The following is a 20,601-nucleotide window of genomic DNA, read 5'->3' as shown; positions in this document are numbered from 1 at the left end:
ATACCCAAAGAAAAGTGTATGTAAACACCCAAGGATAAATTCAGGGTCACTATCCTTTTCTTTGTCAATAGATCAATATATTTTTACTACCAAATTAAAAGGCTAATATTTATTGCTCCTTAGCAACAGAATTCCTGCTGGGATATAGAATTGTAACCTGCCCACAGACTCAACTTACCAAAAAAAAAGATGATTTTCCCAAACAAAGGGGACCCGGTCCCCGCATACCTAAAAGTGCTGTGACAGCAAAATTTTATGAATACTTCCATAGAAAACAATTTTTTATACAAAACACTTATATTTACTTACCATCTTTTATAGTTAATGTAAAATAAAACTTTTGAGGACATATTTGACAGAAATTACGGAAACGAAGCTTTAGAAGTTACAGCTGTGAAACAGTACATCATCATTGTCAGAAAACGCAATAATTATCACCTTTTTCTAGGCTTTACTTGTATACATATGGACTGTGCCGTATCTTTCTCTCCAAAAAGTTTGTCTTTATGATAGACATGTCAAACAATCGCTGATACCTGAAATGCTCTGAGAAGGATTTCCTTTGCTTGCAAGTCATTTCAAAATTCTCTCATACTTTTGAATTTGCATTTTAATTAGTCCCACTTGACATTTCTACAACAGTCAGAACCAAGAATGGGGCTGATTTTAAGCATGCTATAAAACCCCAAGCACCTGACAAATTTATAATTTCTTGGTTTGTCCATAATCTAAGGTTTTCCATGTTTTTAACGTTTCTTCTCAGTGTAAATGTTTTATTAATATGGTCATGTATTTCTGCGTACGGCAGTCTGAGAAGTTGTCCATTATTGATTGGATATCGATTAAGTCATTTAACTCCAGTCTTTAGGAACTCGTTCGAATTGAAAAAAAAATCCATATTTTCATCCTGTGGAAGTGATTTCGATGCCATTTTTGAAAACGGTTTCCAGATGACTGAATGCATTATAAAGATCCTGTATTGATTCTGTTTTAGGTTGCCACAAGAGAGATTGATTATACACATTTTGCAATCAATACGTATCAATTTTATAAAGGAAATAATACAAATTAAAATAACATTAAAGAAATCATTAATAGAATGTACCTGTAACAGAATATGCCAGGCGAAAGATTATTTAATCCAACTGTAACCTAGCTGATTTAGACAAATTTTGTGTGACATTGAACCAGGCAGATCGACCTTTGATTAATTATTATGCCTTGACCCCTGGGTGTTTTAAGGTATGTTAAAGATTTAAATCACAACTTTTGATGAAAAAGACTTTGAATTTACCTGTCATTGTAAATATTTAAATAGAAATATTACAGATTGGTGCTGTAAGTTCTTTTGAGTGCAGATTTTGTAATATTGGGAACAGTGTTAACAATGTTTTACTCTAATGTATGACATCTGCATTACATGTACATCTACATGTATCTGACATTCAACACTATATAGCCTAGTTTTGCAATTAGTCCCAGGTTTTTTAGAAAGCATTTTAATCTACTTGTTTAAATTTAATTTAGATCTCATTGAAAAAAAACAACTAATTTCGTAAAAGTTTCTAAAAATTTGATTGAGATTTGAGAGTTCTCCTCTATGACCTTGACATTTGACTTCTGTATTGTGATCCAAACATTCTAATAAAGCATCATCTTTTGACAATTTCCTGTGTTGGTTTGTTTTCAAGGTTGTAAATCTTTAGTCATTTTAGCACTATGTTGCATACAGCACATTTTTCCAAATTCGAGATAAATCGCCAGGGTATAAAGATTCATGTGACTCATTGTAATGAACAATTAAAACACGTAATGTGTAGATGTTGATATATATAGGTATTTGCTGATTGTGATTTATATAATCCTCTTCTGTTATTGCACACATGTAGTACAATTCGTTATTTTAGAAGAAATAATTTACGTTGATAATTATGCATTTGATAGGAACATGGAATGGTATTTTTTCAGTAATCATTGAATCCCACTTCAGTAACAAGACATATTAAGTGATATTAGGTCTGTAATTAGAATTTTTTTTCTATATCCCAGAGTCGTGAAGATTTAATCTTTGAGACGTTTTACCACAAGAGTGGAAAGGAGTTCCAATGTATGTACCTGGATGGAATGAGATTTTACCTCGACGACTGGGGATCAAAGGTAACAAAATGTATTGCATTAGAAAATGCTTAATCTCCATTATTAGTTTCAGTTTCTTTATTTCCGCGAGCCATATGGCTCATTGAATTCACATACACATATATATACACAGGCAGTACAGTAGATATAAAGATATAATACACACAGGAACAGTATATGGAGAGTGCATAAACTTACATAACGTTATACACTTAATGTCATTGCATAAATTTAAGTTATATATTAAACACAGATATTCATAACCAATTATATATATTAAAGATGGATTCCTGTCATCATTCAGTTAAATCAGATTATAAGCACCATTTGTGCATGTATTTTTATTAAACCTATGTAACATGTGGGTATCTTATAAAGCCACATTACTATTCTACTAGCATTGATTGCTGAAATGGGACTGGAGAACTTTGAGTTAATGGGGACTATATTTTCAGTGAATGGGGCTGGAGAACTTTGAGTTATAGGGAACTATATTTTCAATGAATCAACAGCATAGTGAAATATCACTTTAAAATCCCTCGATCATTATAAAAATTTGAAAGTTCTGAATTTTATCTCCTGCAGAAAATAATCAGAGCAAGATAAGATCAATCTTCAGAATCATAAGAATATGTCGAAACTGACAAAAGTAAACAGGATATAGTATATTTGCATGCTATTTTGAACTTGTTACCCTCTTGAAGCCATTTTACATGTACCCTAGCTACTTTTAATCATTTGTTATGGGGAGAAAATAATTATTATTGTACGTCTTTTAGTTGTGTCTTGTTACACCGATGTTATATATAAACTTCCAAACATCTCAGTAGCACAAGTATGACAAAATTTACCATCTATGGAAAAATCTGAAATCACTTAATTATCAGAGGCAATTCAGTCTACCTTACATTTTATTGAATTTGCCAGTGTGTATTTAAATTCTGCTATGAAAACAGACACAAATATGTTCATATATAATGATAAAATGATCATACTGTAAATTAAAACAAAATTTGTAATGAATCACAAGTATATAGTCTACTCTGTTGGAATTTCAAGGTCCTTTGATAGATAGAGAGTGACCTTGAAATGACCTTGACACAAAAACGAGAACTGCAACATCCAATGTTCTATGCATCAAAAGAGCTAGTGTAAATACACTCTTATTGTTGTAGGGTACAAAATATCACATTACAATACATCCCGAGGTTTGATCCGGGTTAGAATAGGTCCTCAGTACCCCTTGCTAGTCGTAAGAGGCGACTAAATGGGATGGTTCTTCAGATGAGATGGCAAAAACCAAGGTCCCGTGTCACAGCAGGTGTGGCACAATAAAGACCTCTCCTTGCTCAAAGGCCATAAGTGCTGAGCATAGGCCTAAATTTTTAGCCCTTCACTGGCAATGGTGACATCTTCATATGGGTGAAAATTCTCGAGAGAGACGTTAAACAATATGCAATCAATCATCACAATAAATCCATTGAATATGAGCAGAATCCAGCATCTTTAGGGTCATAAAATTGCAACAAAAAAAAAAAAGAAAAAGAGAGAAAGAAAGGAAAGAAACATGTATGTGTAGGACTGCTTGCTCATTTAATTGTACTTCAATTTTTACATTTTGTGGAAGCCTAGCGATTAGTACACTCACAACCAGGAGGCCTGGGGTCAATTATTGGTCCCCGCATCTCATCAAAAATTTTGAATTGGAATGTAAATAACATAGTACAAACAAGCAAAACTCAAACACAAGTCCCACCATTCATACACATGTTCATGGTGCATTCATTGATGTCTGGATGTAAACTAACATACAAACAGAACTTGATTTTTATGTTATGGAGTTACAGTTGAAATTTTTTTAAATTAGCAATACATTTTCCTATGTTGGTTTAATGTTTCACCATTTATGAGCCAGAATTGATCAATAAATCTAATATGATGCATTCATTTATAAGGGTTTATCATTCATGTATATCTAATTTAGTTCAAATAAAAGACATATGTCTGACTAACTTTGCTGTCCTGATTTTTACTCTGATTTACAGGAGTGGCAGCCCTTTCCAAAGCGATGGTACAATGAGGGTCTGCTTATCACCAACTCCGTGGTCAAAGACCAAGAGAATGTAAGTAATCAGTTGAGACATAATTCTATAAAATAGTAAGATTTATATAATGTAAGCACTCATCATTATCACTTCTAAGTATGCTTTCAAAAGATGTCCAAACTTTCTGTCAAAATGTTACTGCATTTTCTACTAGAAATCATTCGTATTGTATGAAGCATTTTGCTTTTGAGAAGATATTAAGAAATATTTGGAAGATGAAAAAGAGTTTTTAATTTTACTAATCAGGAAAACCGGCGGCGTCAGCAACAACAGCAACAATCGTCGTCTGGAGCTGGAGCATCAGGAAGCCGCCCTCAGCAACCTGGATATCAGCAACAATCAGGCTCCGGGCAGGACGACAGAGAGGGGGTGATTAACCACCCCAAGCGTGGTCGTATCCCCACCTACATATTCCAGGTCAGTCGGAGATGAACCGCCTGAATTCCACGAACTACATACAATATGTTTGGTTTTCATTAAATAATCAAATTTGAAATACAGTCAAACCTTGTTATCTCGAACTCATGGGACCAAGAGTAAAATTCAAGATATCCAAGAATTCGAGATAATGAGGGTAAAATACTTAAAGAATAAGTGGTTTGGACTTCCAAATCACTTTTATATTTTTAAGATATCGGTGTTCGAGATACAGAAGTTCATTTGTATTTTTATGATCATTTTCATATTTTCAAACCACAACAAAATGTAATTATTTAAATGCACATCTACCTCTCCCCCAGTATATTCAGTATATAATATTTAGATGACAAATGAAGATAAACTGTACCACAACAGTATTTGTATTATCAAGAACTTATACTAAAAGAAGGAGGCTTTCTTTGAGTAAATGGGAAAGGTTAAGGTCCATCAATATTTCATCAATATATTGTATTATTTTGTATTTTACTGACATTTTGTTGATATGTATCTTCAGAGGAAACACAATATCCACTGTTTCTATGACCGTGACCAGGGTCAGTGGATGAGACTTCCCATTGGTTGGGAACTTCACCATGATATGGTGGGCAAGCTCGTGGACCAGGTAGAGGAGGCCCTCCCAGCATGGGGGGACAGGCAGGACATCCTTGCCCTCCTCAGGCAGTGTAACTATGACCCAGATGAATGCATGTCTACGTACCTGTATCTGGAAGGGGATCGTAAGTAAACTAATTTCAAAAGGGACTACTGAATGTCTGTGAGAAGTTTTCATGATATTCACGAGAATCTCATCTTTGCGAATATGTCTTGCGTTGAAGCAGTCCTTCAATGTCATTCGCAGTTGTTTTAGATTATCTCAGTCACGAAGTCATCACAAACTAGTTATCACAGGTAAATTGCAAAAATAAAAATGCCACACATAAAATTTGGTGTATTGCTAACTTTTAAATAATTCTAATTTTTGACCAATTTTCAGAATGTATCAATGTGTGAGGCAGTTTATGCTGTATAATGTAAGAGAAAGTGTTTTTATTGTGGATTATCTGTTTTGCAAGGGGACCAATTTGCAGGATTCCTGGCATGGATTAGATACTAGAGAACTAATCTTTAGAGCCATTACTCTGTGCTACAAAATGATTTGTTGTTTGCTATATACAGGAAAAATCATGGTAGCCAGCTGGGCCCCTTAAAATCAGATTTTAGTTGCTCAGGTTAAAGATTGGATACCCTTGTGAAAATCAATGAAACAGAAAGTAAACAATTTGTCAAAAATTTATTTATACTTAATTTTATCAAAATTATGATTGCACTTCCTTCCCCCCTTTATATAATTCCACCTGTTTATATTCGTTGTCATTGTTATTCAGTAACTTGAATACGATCAAATAGCCATGTATTAAATCACTGTATGAAAGCATTTAAATGGCCGATTTTGTAAAATGAATTGAAAGCAGAAAAAATATACAACTCAGAACGGCAATAAACGGAAAATATCGATCATCAATCTGAGTGATTGAAATATGAATTCGGCTCACCCAATCAGATTTCCGGTCACCATTGGTGACTAGGGTTGACAGGGCGAGTGTTAACTGAATCCTTGTGTAAATGTGGGGGTACACTAGATGTACGAAATCCCTGATAATTACATCATCAGCAAAAATGATGAATCCTCAGAATATCGCACTGATCAAACATCAGTGTAAACAAAGTAAACACTAACGCCTTCATAACAATGTCTATGAAATATAATTTCAGCATGGTTAAAAGCCCCCAAAACCCACAAGGAAGCAAAAGCAGTGGAAGAAAAAGACGAGTCAATCGAAAAACTCAGGATGCAGCTAAAGGAGGCGGTGAGTCAAATATAATGAAATTCTAGTTCAACAATCTAAAGATGAAACATAATATTCAGTGTTAGAGTCAGATGATACGCTTGTGAGATCTTGGATTATATATAAGTGAAATATCTCCAAATAAGAACTTTTGTAAACCTGTTTTAAGTGGTATAGGGGTAGATAACTCTGTAGCATTCAATTAATTTTGATTTGTAGGAGGAGACTTTAAAACAAGAAAGAATTGCACGAGTAGAGGCAGAAAAACTGGTAAGTATGCATATTATAAAAGGTGTTTCTTTACCCTCTTCATGTGTAGACAAGATAAAACTATTTTCATCAATTTATAATGAAAAATATACTAAACATTGAATATTATATGTATAGTTCAAGGATATAAAAGTTCCTCATTTCAACAGTTTTTGATATAAGAGTGCCCACTTCCTAAGCCTTTCATCAGAAATTGATCATAATTGATCACAAGTATTTCATGAGACATAGACTTTTGGACCAAGGTCATTTTGTAAAGGTCAAGGTCACTTGGAACATATACTTTATATAAGTAAAAAGTTATTCATTTCAACAGTTTTTGAACAGGGGATTGATCATATATCACACAAATAAGTAATAGACAAATGACATTCAGATAAAGGTCACTCAAGGTCATTTTGTAAAGGTCAATGTCACTCAGAACAGTCCTTATGTATGAAAAAACACCTTCATTTCAACAATATTTCAACAGTTAATTGACCTTTTGAACGAAGGTCTCTGAAGGTCATTTTGGAAAGGTTAAGATCACTCAGAACATATACCTTATATGAGAAAAAAAAAAGTCTTATTTCAACAGTTTTTGAACAGGCGTTGATCATATATCACACAATTAAGTAACAGTGAAATGGCTTTCAGACAAAGCTACGTCACTCAAATTCATTTTGTAAAGGTCAGTGTCACTTAACTTGAATCTTATATATTAAAAAAAAAACACACCTTAATTTCAACAATATTTCAGCAGTTATTGATCATTTTGTGGGGTATTCCTTGTATGAAGTAGTTCATTATTTAGATGTAATTCGGGGAGCATCCATCAGTTTTACTGATATACTTGTTGCTATGGAAACTATACCAGATTACTTTGCCCAGTGTGAAAATTCCCCAGAGTAAATCTCTCATCGACTTCAAATATGGAATGAGATATTTATAGGGCATTTACTGAGTTAGTTCTTAATGAATACTTTCCCAGGTTAATTTACTGAGTTAGTTAATTGATACTTTCCCAGGTTAATTTACTGAGTTAGTTAATTAATACTTTCCCAGGTTAATTTACTGAATTAGTTAATTAATACTTTCCCAGGTTAATTTACTGAGTTAGTTAATTAATACTTTCCCAGGTTAAAGAGCAGGAGGAAAAGATCACAGACTTAGAAGTAGAAAATAAGCAACAGGAGGCGCAAATGATGAGCCTACAACAAAACCGTCCCAAGACGTCTATGCAACGCCCCAAAACACCACAGGTAAGGGATTTTCATAATTTGTATAGTACCCAGGTTTAGAATTGCTATAGTTCCTATTACTTTAATACTTTATTTATATACTTTAAGTGTCTGCAAATAATATGTAAAGTGTCCTCCTAATGACATCGTTCTGTAGGTGGTGACTGAGGTTGTAAAGGAGGAGACAGTAAATCCTGAGGACATTGTGTTACTTAACAACACTGCCAAGGAGCTCCGAAAGTCACAGGTTCACCTGAAAATGGAGGTCCAACGCTACTTTGATGTCCTAAGGGGCCAGATTGCCAAGGTAACTGTAAACAAAGAGATTTAGTTTGTATATCTGATTGGACTGGGTTTTCAATTACACCATTGATTAGTAAATGTGTCGGACAAGTACTGTAGAAAAATGAAAATATACATCGATAAGGTTGTTTGTTTACAATGTCGAGAATTTTTTACTCATATCGAGATGTCACCGGCTGTATGTGAAGTACCACTCTAGACTTATGCTTAGCGCTCAGGGCCGTAGGAGTGAGGCTATATGCCTGCTGCGACACGGGACCTCCGTTTTAAGGTCCCATCCAAAAGACCCGTGATTCTCACTTCTAAATGACGAGCATTTGGAGAAGGAGCAATCACTATCTATTTTTATGTCTTAAGTTTTGAAATGGCCAAGGCACAAGCATTAGATAATAATCTTCAAAATGTTGTATGATGATGTATTTGAATATTTCATATTTACCAATAGTTTGTTAGTAATAAACCTACGTTGTTTCAATATATTTACTTCTCAATGAAAGCACTTTTCTTTGAACTGGACATAAAAACGTACATATTTACAAGAAGAAATTTCGTTCATAGTATAAATGTAAGAAGTAAATATATTAGATATATGGAAATATGAAAGCAGTGGAAGGATGAGGTAATAATTTCTGCATAAATGATTTTGTCATTCCTAGCATTTCTCGACCCTTCCATAGTTTTCCTATTCCTATTATATACAAACAATCCAATACATCATGTGACTCATTAAAAACATAGAAATATATAACAGATTGAATATGTATGTATTTATATAATGGTCTCCGCTGATGTACACGTATGTGTTTGAATGTACGTGCTTGCTGTCTATTTGCCTGCAATAGTCTCGGCTGATATTTGTGTTTTGTGTCTGTAGGCGAAAGATGGCGTGAAGAACATCAAGTCGAGCAGCAGTGGCAGTCAGGAGGAGATGGAGGAAGTCCGGGCTCTGTACAGAAAGGAGGCCATGCAGAGAAAGCTTTTGTATAACCAGGTCAGTAGATCTCCTAATCAGTCGTTAGGATAGGCTCGGGCTCAATACAAAAAGTGAGGCTTCTGTATAACCAGGTCAGTAGATCTCCTAATCAGTCATTAAGATAGGCTCGAGCTCTAAACAGAAAGGAGGCCATGCAGAGAAAACTTCTGTATAACCAGGTCAGTAGATCTCCTAATCAGTCATTAAGATAGGCTCAGGCTCTAAACAGAAAGGAGGCCATGCAGAGAAAACTTCTGTATAACTAGGTCAGTAGAACTCCTAATCGGTCGTTAAGATAGGCCCGGGCTCAATAGCGAAAGAAAGCTTTTGTATAACCAGGTCAGTAGATCTCCTAATCAGTCTTTAAGATAGGCCCGGGCTCAATAGAGAAAGGAGGCCATGTAGAGCGGAGCTTTGCTTATAGGTAACACATATATTCTATCATGTTTAAAAGGAAAATATACAAAACTAATGAAAAATTAAACCATACCTATGGAACTTAAAAATTTTGGTCCCAATGGTGTCAATTCGAATACAAGCATATGGACATGTATTTCTCCATTTTGAATCTCGTGTACCCAAACTCATGTCGTTCTGAGATGTTACATAAAATCCATAAACGCATGTAAATCTTATTTTCTAAATCACATATAATCACTCTTCGATTAACGCGATTGTACCATGTCTCCTATGTTTGTGAATTTGCTAAACACCGACACTGGATATGAGGTCACAATGAACTGTTTACATCAGTTGCATTGAGTTTCCCGCGTTCAATGTATAGACGGATCAAAAATGTCTAAAGTTAGAATACTTTGATTGAGCTCTGTCCTCACACGTTAGGTGCTAACTTTGGGATATTTTTTGTCATGTTATGGATCTAGATACTAATGCCAATACTTTTTGCTTCACCCTCAAACACGGTCACGCCGTAAGGCATATTAAACAGCAGGAAAGTAAACATATTGATGGTAACCCTGCATTAGGCTCTTGTTTACTACACAGGTCTGTTTTTTTACAGTTACAAGAACTTCGGGGTAACATTCGCGTGTTCTGTCGTGCCAGGAAAGACGACCGTGCAGGATGCTGTCTGAAATTCCCCACAGACTCGGACATTGTCACTATTGACAACAATCAGCAGAAAAAAATGTTCTCTTTTGACAAGGTGTATGATCCCAACTCTACACAGGAACAGGTATGTGGAATTGTGGGATTGGATAAGGTTTATGGAATTGTGGGATTAAATAAGGTTTGTTGGATTGTGGGAATGGAAATTTTGTGAAATTGTGGGATTGGATAAGGATTGTGGGATTAGATAAGGTTTGTGGGATTGAAACAAATGTGTAAGATTGGAGAAAGTTTTTTGAGATTTTGGGATTAGAGAATAATTAGGGAGTTTGGTTATTGGCACATGTTTCTGGGATTTGGGTAGTATAAGAGTTTGCTGAATTGGGAAAGGTTATTGTGGAATTATTGTGAGATTTGAACATTTCTTGGCATTGGACAATGTCAGGTATGATAAATTATTATGTGGGAAAGGTTTGGATTTGGAACAGGTTTGTGGATTATGCGAGTAAAAAGGTTTGTAAAATTATTAGATTGAAAGGGTTGGTGGGGTTAGACAGTGGCATTGAAACAAGCTTGTGAAAGCATGAGGTTAGGAAAAGGATTTAGAATTATCAGATTGGAGTCTGTGTAAAGAATAGTGGGATTTGGATGGGATTGGAATGAGGCATTGTGAGTTAGATGAATGTGGAGAATGGTTGGATTGTGATGCGTTTTATGAAGAGTCAGATTTGGTTGTGTTTGACAAACTATGGGATAAAGAGGTATGTGGGATTTGGACACCAGCTGGTTACTGCAGTTTGAGAGCTAAAAATATTTGTTTATTGTGGGATTGAGGTATCAGGAATGTAATGGGAAGGGACCAAGTACTTGGAATTGAAAGAAAGCATTAGGAATTGGAACAGTTATGTGAACGACATTGTGTGGGTTTGGAATAGATATATAAAATGTCAATCTAGTAAAACTACCATTTGTGAAGTTTTTCTTGATTTACAGCACCCCATTCTTACTTGTTGGTTGTTTTTTCTTTTAGATCTTTGAAGACACGAAGGGGATCATCACTTCCTGTGTGGACGGCTATAACGTCTGTCTAATGGCGTACGGACAAACAGGATCGGGTAAAACTTTCACCATGATGGGGCCCGAAAACAACCCCGGAATAAACATTAGGTGAGCAAAGTCAATACAAGCACCAAATTCAATACAACCACCAAAGTCAAAGTCAATACAACCACCCAAGTCAATACAACCACCCAAGTCAATAGAACCACCAAAGTCAATACAACCACCAAAGTCAAAGTCAATACAAAAAAGTCAATACAACCACCTAAGTCAATACAACCACCAAAGTCAATACAACCACCAAAGTCAATACAACCACCAAAGTCAATATAACCACCAAAGTCAATACAACCACTCAAATCAAAGTCAATACAACCACCAAAGTCCACTCAATGCAAATGAAATCAATTCATTATTGAATATTAAGGACATTTGAAGTTTGTTAGAAAAAGTTACCTTTACAGGAGAAATATAAGTGCAGCTTGATTTTCTATTTCAGAGCTATGAAGGAGTTGTTTGATGTTTGTAAAGAGAGGACGGATACAGTTACCTACACATTAAAGGTTAGAGAATTTTCTGTCAGTCACTAGCTATAATATGTTGGGCCACCCTCAGTCTACCTGTATCAAGTAAGACTCAGGGTCTTTAAAATTTGTCCAGTGTAGGGTAAACCTCTAGGGCATCCTTAGTCAGTCATGACTGGTAAGACTCGGGAAGGGGGGGGTGTATGTCACCCTGTGCTGGGTAAAATGTGTGATAACTGTCAACTCAGGGGTAGGATAATGCCTTACTGTAGCATTGATCATGACCCAGTTTTCAATTAAGTCTTACATCACAGACATCAAATAGATTTGTTCGTGTTTTTGCAGATTTTTGTGGGGTTGGTCTTGATTTGATTCCGTTTTATACAGTGGGAGGCCATTATTGTGGATTATATCAAGATTTTATAGCTATGCTGGGATATGATTTCATGGATAAGGTTTATGAATATTGAAATGTTTTATAAAACTGTGTTGCATTGTGGTTTCAAATTTGTGAGTTCGGGGTATCTACGAAAATTGAGCATTCATGAAATATCAGGATTCCACACTATTTCTTTACAAATGAAAATGTTGAAGAACTACAGCACAACCCATTTGCACAGAAAATCTACAGTCAGCCAGATCTAAATACCCAAGATCTCAATTTCTATTCTATAGTATTCTGTTGTGTATTCTGACTTGGCTCAGGGGCTATCAAATCGAATAGTTAACTACTGATCTAAGTGTCACCTTAAAAAAGGAACATATAGTGAAAAAGTGAGGCTGAGATTAAAAGTGAGCTTGTTTCATTTTTATTGTGTCAGTGATGTTATGAGACTGTCATTTTTATTGTGTAAGCTATGTTGTGAGCTTATCAGTTTTATTGTGTAAGCTATGTTGTGAGCTTATCAGTTTTATTGTGTCAGTGATGTTGTGAGCTTATCAGTTTTATTGTGTCAGTGATGTTGTGAGCTTATCAGTTTTATTGTGTAAGCTATGTTGTGAGCTTATCAGTTTTATTGTGTAACCTATGTTGTGAGCTTATCAGTTTTATTGTGTCTGATGTTGTGAGCTTATCAGTTTTATTGTGTAAGCTATGTTGTGAGACTGTCAGTTTTTGAGCTACTGAACGATTTCCATGTTGTGGTTAATTTCCAGGTCTCCCTGATTGAGATCTACAACGAGACATTACAGGACCTACTGACATCGGACGCTAAGTCTCTGGAACTGAGAACAGCCGGAAATAAGGTGTCCATCCCACATCTTAAGGAAGTGGTCATTCGGAATCTGGATGATATCAAGAAAACTATGGCCCAGGGTGATAAAAACAGGACTGTGGCTTCAACGAAGATGAACTCAACCAGGTTGTCTATCAATGTTCTAACATAAAATAAGTTTGGGAAGACATTGTGATACCAGAACCTACGCTGAAATGCTTGTTAGTTTTTGTCAGTGTACTAAACACCACAAACCCAGGAAATATTAAAGATCATGTAGTTGTATTTTCTTGTTGGAACAGTTACATTTCAATTGTTCTCTTTTATTTCTTTTACAGCTCTCGCTCTCATTTGCTTCTGATGCTGATTGTTGAAGGTCAGGACAAGGTCACTGGTTCAGTAACCAAGGGAACGCTGACACTGTGTGATTTAGCTGGGTCAGAGCGAATCTCGAAGACGGAGGCTGAGGGTCAGAGGTTGGTGGAGGCGGCAGCCATCAACAAATCACTCTCAGCTCTTGGACAGGTAAGACCTTTTCTATAATATAGAATATACCAAAGTTATTGTATTGTCGACCTTGAAATGGTGCAAAATCCTGCAATTTGATTTAATGTTGTATATTATTTGAGAGAGTTTGTGTCTTAAAATGTATTACTGTTGTAATAAACTGAGTTCCTCTCTGACAATACTGTAAAACATGCTTATAATGAACATGCTTATAACGAATTCATGCTTATAACAAATTCATGTTTATCGTGAAGTTATGTTAATTTTCCTATGAGAGGAAAGTAAAAAAAACTTCTGTTAGATATAGTGAAGTTTGGTTATAACGAAGTGTTTTTCGCTGGCCCTGAAGGTTCACTATAACCTTATTTGACTGTACAGCACGGTATACAGCTCTGGCAGACATCTGTGACCAGTCAAGAAGGAACTCCTTTACATGAGATTAAATACCTTTGAGATGCTGATGGCAAATAAACTTTTCTGATTTTTATGCCCCGAAGATTGGTGGGGGGGGGGGGGGGGGGGGGGGCATATTGTTTTTGTCCTGTCTGTCATTCTGTCATTTTGTAATTCTGTCATTCTGTCTGAAACTTTAACCTTGCTAATAACTTTTGAACAGTAAGAGATAGAGCTTTGATATTTCACACGAGTATTCCTTGTGACAAGACCTTTCCGTGGGTACCAACATTTTTTTACCCTTGACCTTGACCTTGGAGTTTGACCTACTTTTTGAAAACTTTAACCTTGCTAATAACTTTTGAACAGTAAGAGATAGAGCTTTGATATTTCACATGAGCATTTCTTGTTACAAGATCTTTCCGTTGGTATTAAACCTTTTGACCTTGACATTTGACCTTCTTTAATTTTTTTTTTACAAGGGTCATAACTTCTAAATGGTAAATATTAGAGCTTTCATATTGTACATGAGCATTTCTTTTGACAAGATCTTTCTACTGGTACCAAGATATTTGCCCTTGTGACCTTGGCCATCTTCGGAATTGGCCATTATCGGGGGCATTTGTGTTTCACAAACACATCTTGTTTTAAAATTAAAAACTGATTAAATGTTTGCACATGGTACACTGAATGAGTGTGTGTATTCTGAAATACTATTATGTATTCACACAGGTGTTCACTGCGCTCAGGACAAGTCAATTACACGTTCCATACAGAAACTCCAAGCTGACCCAGATTCTGCAGCCTTCACTGGGCGGGGACGCCAAGGTAATGTTCTCTAAAAAAGAACAGCCCGTAACAGACACAGTTAATGTGTTAAAGTGACTCTAATAGATCAGATTATTAATAAGTTCAATGTCCCTCCAACTCCACAAACCTTCTAAGAGTTCATATTAGTACTTTTGATAACACTACACTCCACTTACTCTGTAAAACTTTTGATACTTTAGATTAATAAAGTAAAAGTGGTTATTTACGCTGGGGGCTAAGTACGCTATTTTACATGTACAACATTATGCACGGGGGAAAAATACGCGGTAACTGAATATGATATATATTATATCAGATATTTATAAATATGAGCGTGGTGGAAATTTACGCGCTTATTGCGTGACTGCATAATTAGTGTAAATTTCCCCCACGCGTAAATAACCACTTTTACAGTAGTTTGAAAAACACTGTTGGCTCATTTAGATTATGAAAGTTCAATAGTTCAGACTGATAGGTTCATAAAGGTATTGTCCCCCTCAGATGGCCCCAAAGAGACTGTCCCATGGTGATTATCCAACTGAGAATAGGAAATTGTACGACTAGAGGTTTCAGTTAAATGTTAAATATTTGTTTGTTTCAGGCTTGTTTGTTTGTTAATGTCAGTCCTGATGTGAACAACGTCTCAGAAACAGTGAGCACACTGAACTTTGGATCCAATGCCAAGCAGATAGCACTGGGGCAGGCTAAACAGAACATTAGGAAGGGGCCGTAGTGAGAACACCAGTGGTTGTAGGGGGATTTCTGAAGATCATCATCGTTTACAACACAAAAGCTTCACCGTCCTGTTCGGCAGTCTAGCACCATCATTCACAGGAATCATAACACTTGTTGTTATTTCACCCAACGTGAAGGATGAGTTGAGCTTTTGTGGTTGAAGTTTGTCCATAGATCTACTTTTTCATGAAATTTCATGATTTCATGCTATTAAAAACAACCCTCAACTTAGCACTTAGCAAGTGTCACCCACCCATCAAGGCAAGGATGAAAAGTGCAAACACTACATATATTCATATTGTGTATACCGATTATTATTTATACACAGGGAATATTTTAATGGTTCTAATCATTGTTATCAAGTTGCTCCACTTTGGGATTACAACAGGGATGCAAAATTTGAATAGGGGTAGACAAAGTGCTCTTCTTCAAGAACAAATTTAGAAGTCATGAAATTTAGCATCCTTGTGTAGTATCAGTTTTTGCTGGTTTCTTCTCAACATGGTTTCTAGTGGACAGAACTTTATGTATACCTACCATTGTTGTCCACATGGAGAACATCTTTAGAAACCATGTCAAGGTGAATCTGGTGTCCTGATGTAGTACCTAGGTGTCTTGTGACAGCCTATTGGCTGATGTCTCACTGTAAGGTTGCAAAGATGAAAGATCAAGTCTAACGCGGGCAATTGTTGTAGCCCATAGGCTAATAATAGTATTATGATGCTGAATGAATTGTTATATTTAGTGTTTAAATGAATGATCCCCATAGATTAGAAAAGCTCAACTGGAACCTTTTTGTAAACAAGTATATTGTATGATATTCGTAAAAAGCAACAAGGGAAATTTATTTTAAGATTTTGATTCAGATCTGTGTTGACAACGCATTAAAAGGTTTTAAAGGGCCGGCCTGTTAAAGAGATTACATATATATATATTTTAATGATACAGATGAACATATTCGCTCAACAATCATCTCCAGAAGATGTGATGTGTGTCTCCTTTGTTTTAAATGTATATATTATTTGCAAACACATTCTACAGAAAACAATCTGTGTCTAATATATGACATGCTTGGAATAAGATTAAGAAAACAAGACCTATTTTAATTCTTTGGAATGCATTAAAATCCTATATTTTTCCATATTACATTAATTTATTATGGATTTTGTTAGCAATATCATTACTAAACTTACAGAGGCATTATTGATGTATAAGAGTTCTTTTTTGTAGTTTTTGATTTTATTGAAATTTATTGGTGAATATTTCTGTGTTGAATGTCAGGGATTTTCGTTAAGAAATTGTTACTAACTTTAAGATTTGTGTGAATTTTTGAAGAAAAAATACGTATTGCTGTTTGCCTTCATTCCTCAGTATTTTGTTGTTTGTAACGGAATGAGCTACTTACTGAGACAATATCTGAAGAAGCCGAGCAATCCATAGAACAAAAGTCCTGTCAACTGAACATGAGAGGTTTAGTTTTTGGGAAAACTTTACAAAACTTAATGATATACCTCTGTACATTTATTTTTGTAATAATGAAAGCCTGCATCCTGTTGCCTTAGTTACAGGGTCTTTCACAATCAACAAAGATGCTGCATCTACATGTACCTTCATGCATGCAGTATTACTGATAGATGAATCGGATTCAGAAATCCAATTGAAATATTGATAATTTCCGTTCTTGCCTGTACACATGTATTTCAAATTATTGCTCAATTTTTAAAACAGTTCCAGAACTGTTAGCCATTGTGTAAGAGAGAAACTTGAGATACACATTTAATACTGCAAATAAAGAAAAATTGGTACAATATAAATTTTAGCACTTTAGGTGTATTTTGCAATGCTTCAGTAAATTCAAATTCTACATTCCCCTTTTAATTTTATTTTGGATAGTTCTAAATAATTTCTGAGTGATTGAGAAATTACTTAATGGACATCATGACAGTTTGTTTTCTGCCAGTGTTTCAGCACTTGCTTTCGCACTACATAATGTACCGGTATGTGTACCAAATTTTCTGGTTTTACAGTATCAGTCTTGGGATTCTATGTCATAGAGGGTATGAAGTCATTCTGAGATCATTTAATAGATCGTCATGCTGGTCGTGATAGATATCACCAGAAACATACCCAGACTTCAATGCAGTATTAGTACGTACATGTACCGACATGTACTGTATCAATCAGTACTGACAAAGTCATTACTGTGAACTGATTCTATCGTACAATATTTGATGGATACTAAGCTTATAATCTTTACACTGACTATGTCAGTCAGTATAGACATCACCACCTAAGCTCTAACAGCCTTACAGGGCTTATTCTCATGGGTTTTTTATTATTATAACATGTGTAATCGTCCAGTTTCTGTGATAACCGTTTTTATTTTTTGACAACCCTTTTTTTCAATATTCCGTCCTACGTATTGTGATGTACTAATGTGACTTTGCCTGTACGTGATTATATAAGTACCGAAGTCTTGTAACCAAGAAACAGAGTACTCATTGTGATAACAAGAACCGGCCCAGGGTAGTCGTGCGTACTGTTGTTTTTAACCTAGAAACACATCAACTATCCCCCCCCCATCTTTTACAAGAGTCTTCACCCCTGTACATCCTCAATATGTTACGTAACCGATAACAGCGTCGGAGGAAAGCATGAAATTTGTAATTGTCAATTTTATACAGATTTTCTTCATTGAATGAAATGGTAAATTATGACACATGTGAATTTTTTTTTATTTCTTGAGGTTTTTAGTTATAGCTTAAGAACTAATTGCCAATGACAATTTGTACCTCAGCCTTGGTACAATAGAGGCAAAACACAAGTTGATGGTTGATATCAATAACTGAGACCGGAACTAGGTATTGTGTGTCCATCTAGTAAAGTGTATACTTTTGGTGTTTATGTTTTGAATATGTATTTGTCTTTGTCTTTCAGTTCTATTGAATTTATTTATTGTTCCGAAGAAAAAAGTGCTAAGATTTTGCAATGGTTATTATTGTCAATACTAGAAAAATTGATTTTCAAAACTTACACAGTCAGTTTGATTGTTTTCGATTGGTGATTCGCAGACAATACTTTTATCATGCTGATACTGTACAGGGATTACGATCATGTTCGCAATCGTTATTTTGTTTTTTAACCGCTATTTATTTAATATTTATGTTTGTATATGTAGTGTAGTATCACATGTATACCAGTAATGACCCACATTAACATTATAAAACAGTTATAATTATCAAATATAGGAGCCGGTAGTATCAATCCTGTATTATGAATAAACAATTATTGGACTTTCATTGGACATAATAAACATGTATTATGTGTGGTTTGCTCTCTGGTATACCCAACAAGCAACAATGAAAACATAGTACATCATCTCTAGATAAAACTGCTTTGAGTCTTCAAGTGATCATTATAAAAGGATGTTTTGCAACTAAATTTCTTTAAGGATGAACATAAAATTCCTTTCTGCGGTAGATCTTTTACTCAAGTTTTGCCTACTATGAGTAAAATGAATAACATTTTATTTTAGTATTAAGATTTTCACATGGAACATGTCGAAAGTTGGTAAAATTCAGTTTCAGTTTACTATGAGGTTTTGACTCAAATCTTAGATATTCCAAAATAAATATTTCTATTACATTTCAGTAAACTTTTAAAAGTCTATTTTGTATTGAAATCAAGGGAAAAATAACTTGCTACTGACTGAAACATTTGCTGTAGGGACATTCTAATGCTATATTATACACTAAATAGCAGACATAGAAACCACCTGAATATCAGTTTGCATGTTGTTGACTGGTATTTTGTGCTGACAAAATTTATGTGTATGATAAAGTACACCTATTTTTATTTTCATATCATAATTTAAAAAAAAAAAAAAAAAGATTTCATAGTTCAAATTGCTGTTTAATAGATCTGAGAATGAATGATTTTTATTTCCCCACCATAGTGATTATGGCATTATATCATGTTCTTTAACCATCTTGTAAAATATATTCAGAATTCTTGGTCTCTAAATACTAACCTGCTGCTATTTCAGTTTTCTTTGTCTACAAAATGAAGAAGAATCAGTTAAGATGCATTATGTGTAACACAGATTGTCCTATAGAAAACAGGGACACGGGAAATAGTCTATTTTTTTTTTTTTTACCTGGCTTCCAGATCATACAACCAAGAATAGCCTTCAGTCAACATTTTGATTACTTTCATGTTAAGATTTATCTAGCCCAGATCTTTAGAAAAAAAACTGCTGATTTATATTAAAAAGAATTAACTGCTAAATATTTTATTTGTTTATGAAAATTATAATTTCAAAGGTTTAGTGAAATTCGAAATTTAGACTCAATCTATTCTCAGTTTGCCTGGTCTGGTGATTGATGCCTCGATTCCTGTAAATTATATTACATACCTTATATAGCAGATCGTGCATTCATTGACAGCATGCTGAGCATTAAAGTAACATATGGTAACGTTATTCACATATATCTGTTGATATTGTATATCTGTAATTCGATCATTAGTGACACGATCCCTGTACAGTGCATAATCATTGTATTATTTAGTATTCTGTCAGTATCTCAAACCATCAAAGGAGAAAACACGATTTCTAAAATGATAACTATTCTGAAATTATAGCTGTGATCTGGATTACTGTGAAGTTGTTTTGTTTCTCTGATATAATTTGAACTGATATTCTGATGTATGAAATCTCTTCAATGTGAGACTGTGATACCCCTCTTTATTGATTGGGTAGATTGTATTTTTGATGCAATAAAATTTTTGAGTTTTGATATGTTGTTTGTTTTATTAGTTTAACATTTTCTACAAAGCCATTATGGCACTGAATCTCATCCACCTGAGCCGTCAGTCAGTTCATCCACATCTATGAGTCAGTCCATTCACATAAGGATCCGGGTTAGAATAGGTCCTCAGTACCCCTTGTTTATCGTAAGAGGCGACTACATGTAAATGGGGCGGTCCTTCGGATGAGGCCAAAAAAACCCGAGGTTCG

General features: G+C 34.9%; 1 protein-coding gene across 4 annotated transcripts in view; it reads left to right on the top strand.

The window, feature by feature from the left end:
* The window catches only part of LOC125653501 (kinesin-like protein klp-3), a 40,597-nt gene extending 20,217 nt beyond the window's left edge, over window positions 1-20,380 (top strand). For all 4 annotated transcript variants that reach the window (XM_048883032.2, XM_056143759.1, XM_048883031.2 and 1 more), the window contains 16 exons: window positions 2,050-2,157; window positions 4,182-4,259; window positions 4,488-4,658; window positions 5,176-5,398; window positions 6,435-6,529; window positions 6,728-6,778; window positions 7,897-8,019; window positions 8,156-8,305; window positions 9,176-9,292; window positions 10,296-10,469; window positions 11,373-11,509; window positions 11,901-11,964; window positions 13,081-13,286; window positions 13,478-13,664; window positions 14,772-14,867; window positions 15,451-20,380. In XM_048883032.2, coding sequence (XP_048738989.1) covers window positions 2,050-2,157; window positions 4,182-4,259; window positions 4,488-4,658; window positions 5,176-5,398; window positions 6,435-6,529; window positions 6,728-6,778; window positions 7,897-8,019; window positions 8,156-8,305; window positions 9,176-9,292; window positions 10,296-10,469; window positions 11,373-11,509; window positions 11,901-11,964; window positions 13,081-13,286; window positions 13,478-13,664; window positions 14,772-14,867; window positions 15,451-15,582 — 2,112 coding nt within the window. In that variant the 3' untranslated portion in view covers window positions 15,583-20,380. The remainder of the gene's footprint in view (window positions 1-2,049; window positions 2,158-4,181; window positions 4,260-4,487; window positions 4,659-5,175; window positions 5,399-6,434; window positions 6,530-6,727; window positions 6,779-7,896; window positions 8,020-8,155; window positions 8,306-9,175; window positions 9,293-10,295; window positions 10,470-11,372; window positions 11,510-11,900; window positions 11,965-13,080; window positions 13,287-13,477; window positions 13,665-14,771; window positions 14,868-15,450) is intronic.
* Window positions 20,381-20,601: the final 221 nt, after the last annotated feature.

Source organism: Ostrea edulis, chromosome 7, assembly GCF_947568905.1.
Source record: "Ostrea edulis chromosome 7, xbOstEdul1.1, whole genome shotgun sequence".
Classification (NCBI taxonomy): Eukaryota; Metazoa; Mollusca; class Bivalvia; order Ostreida; family Ostreidae; genus Ostrea; species Ostrea edulis.
The sequence above is the reverse complement of the archived record's forward strand: the minus strand, read 5'-3'. Positions and strand labels throughout refer to the sequence as shown.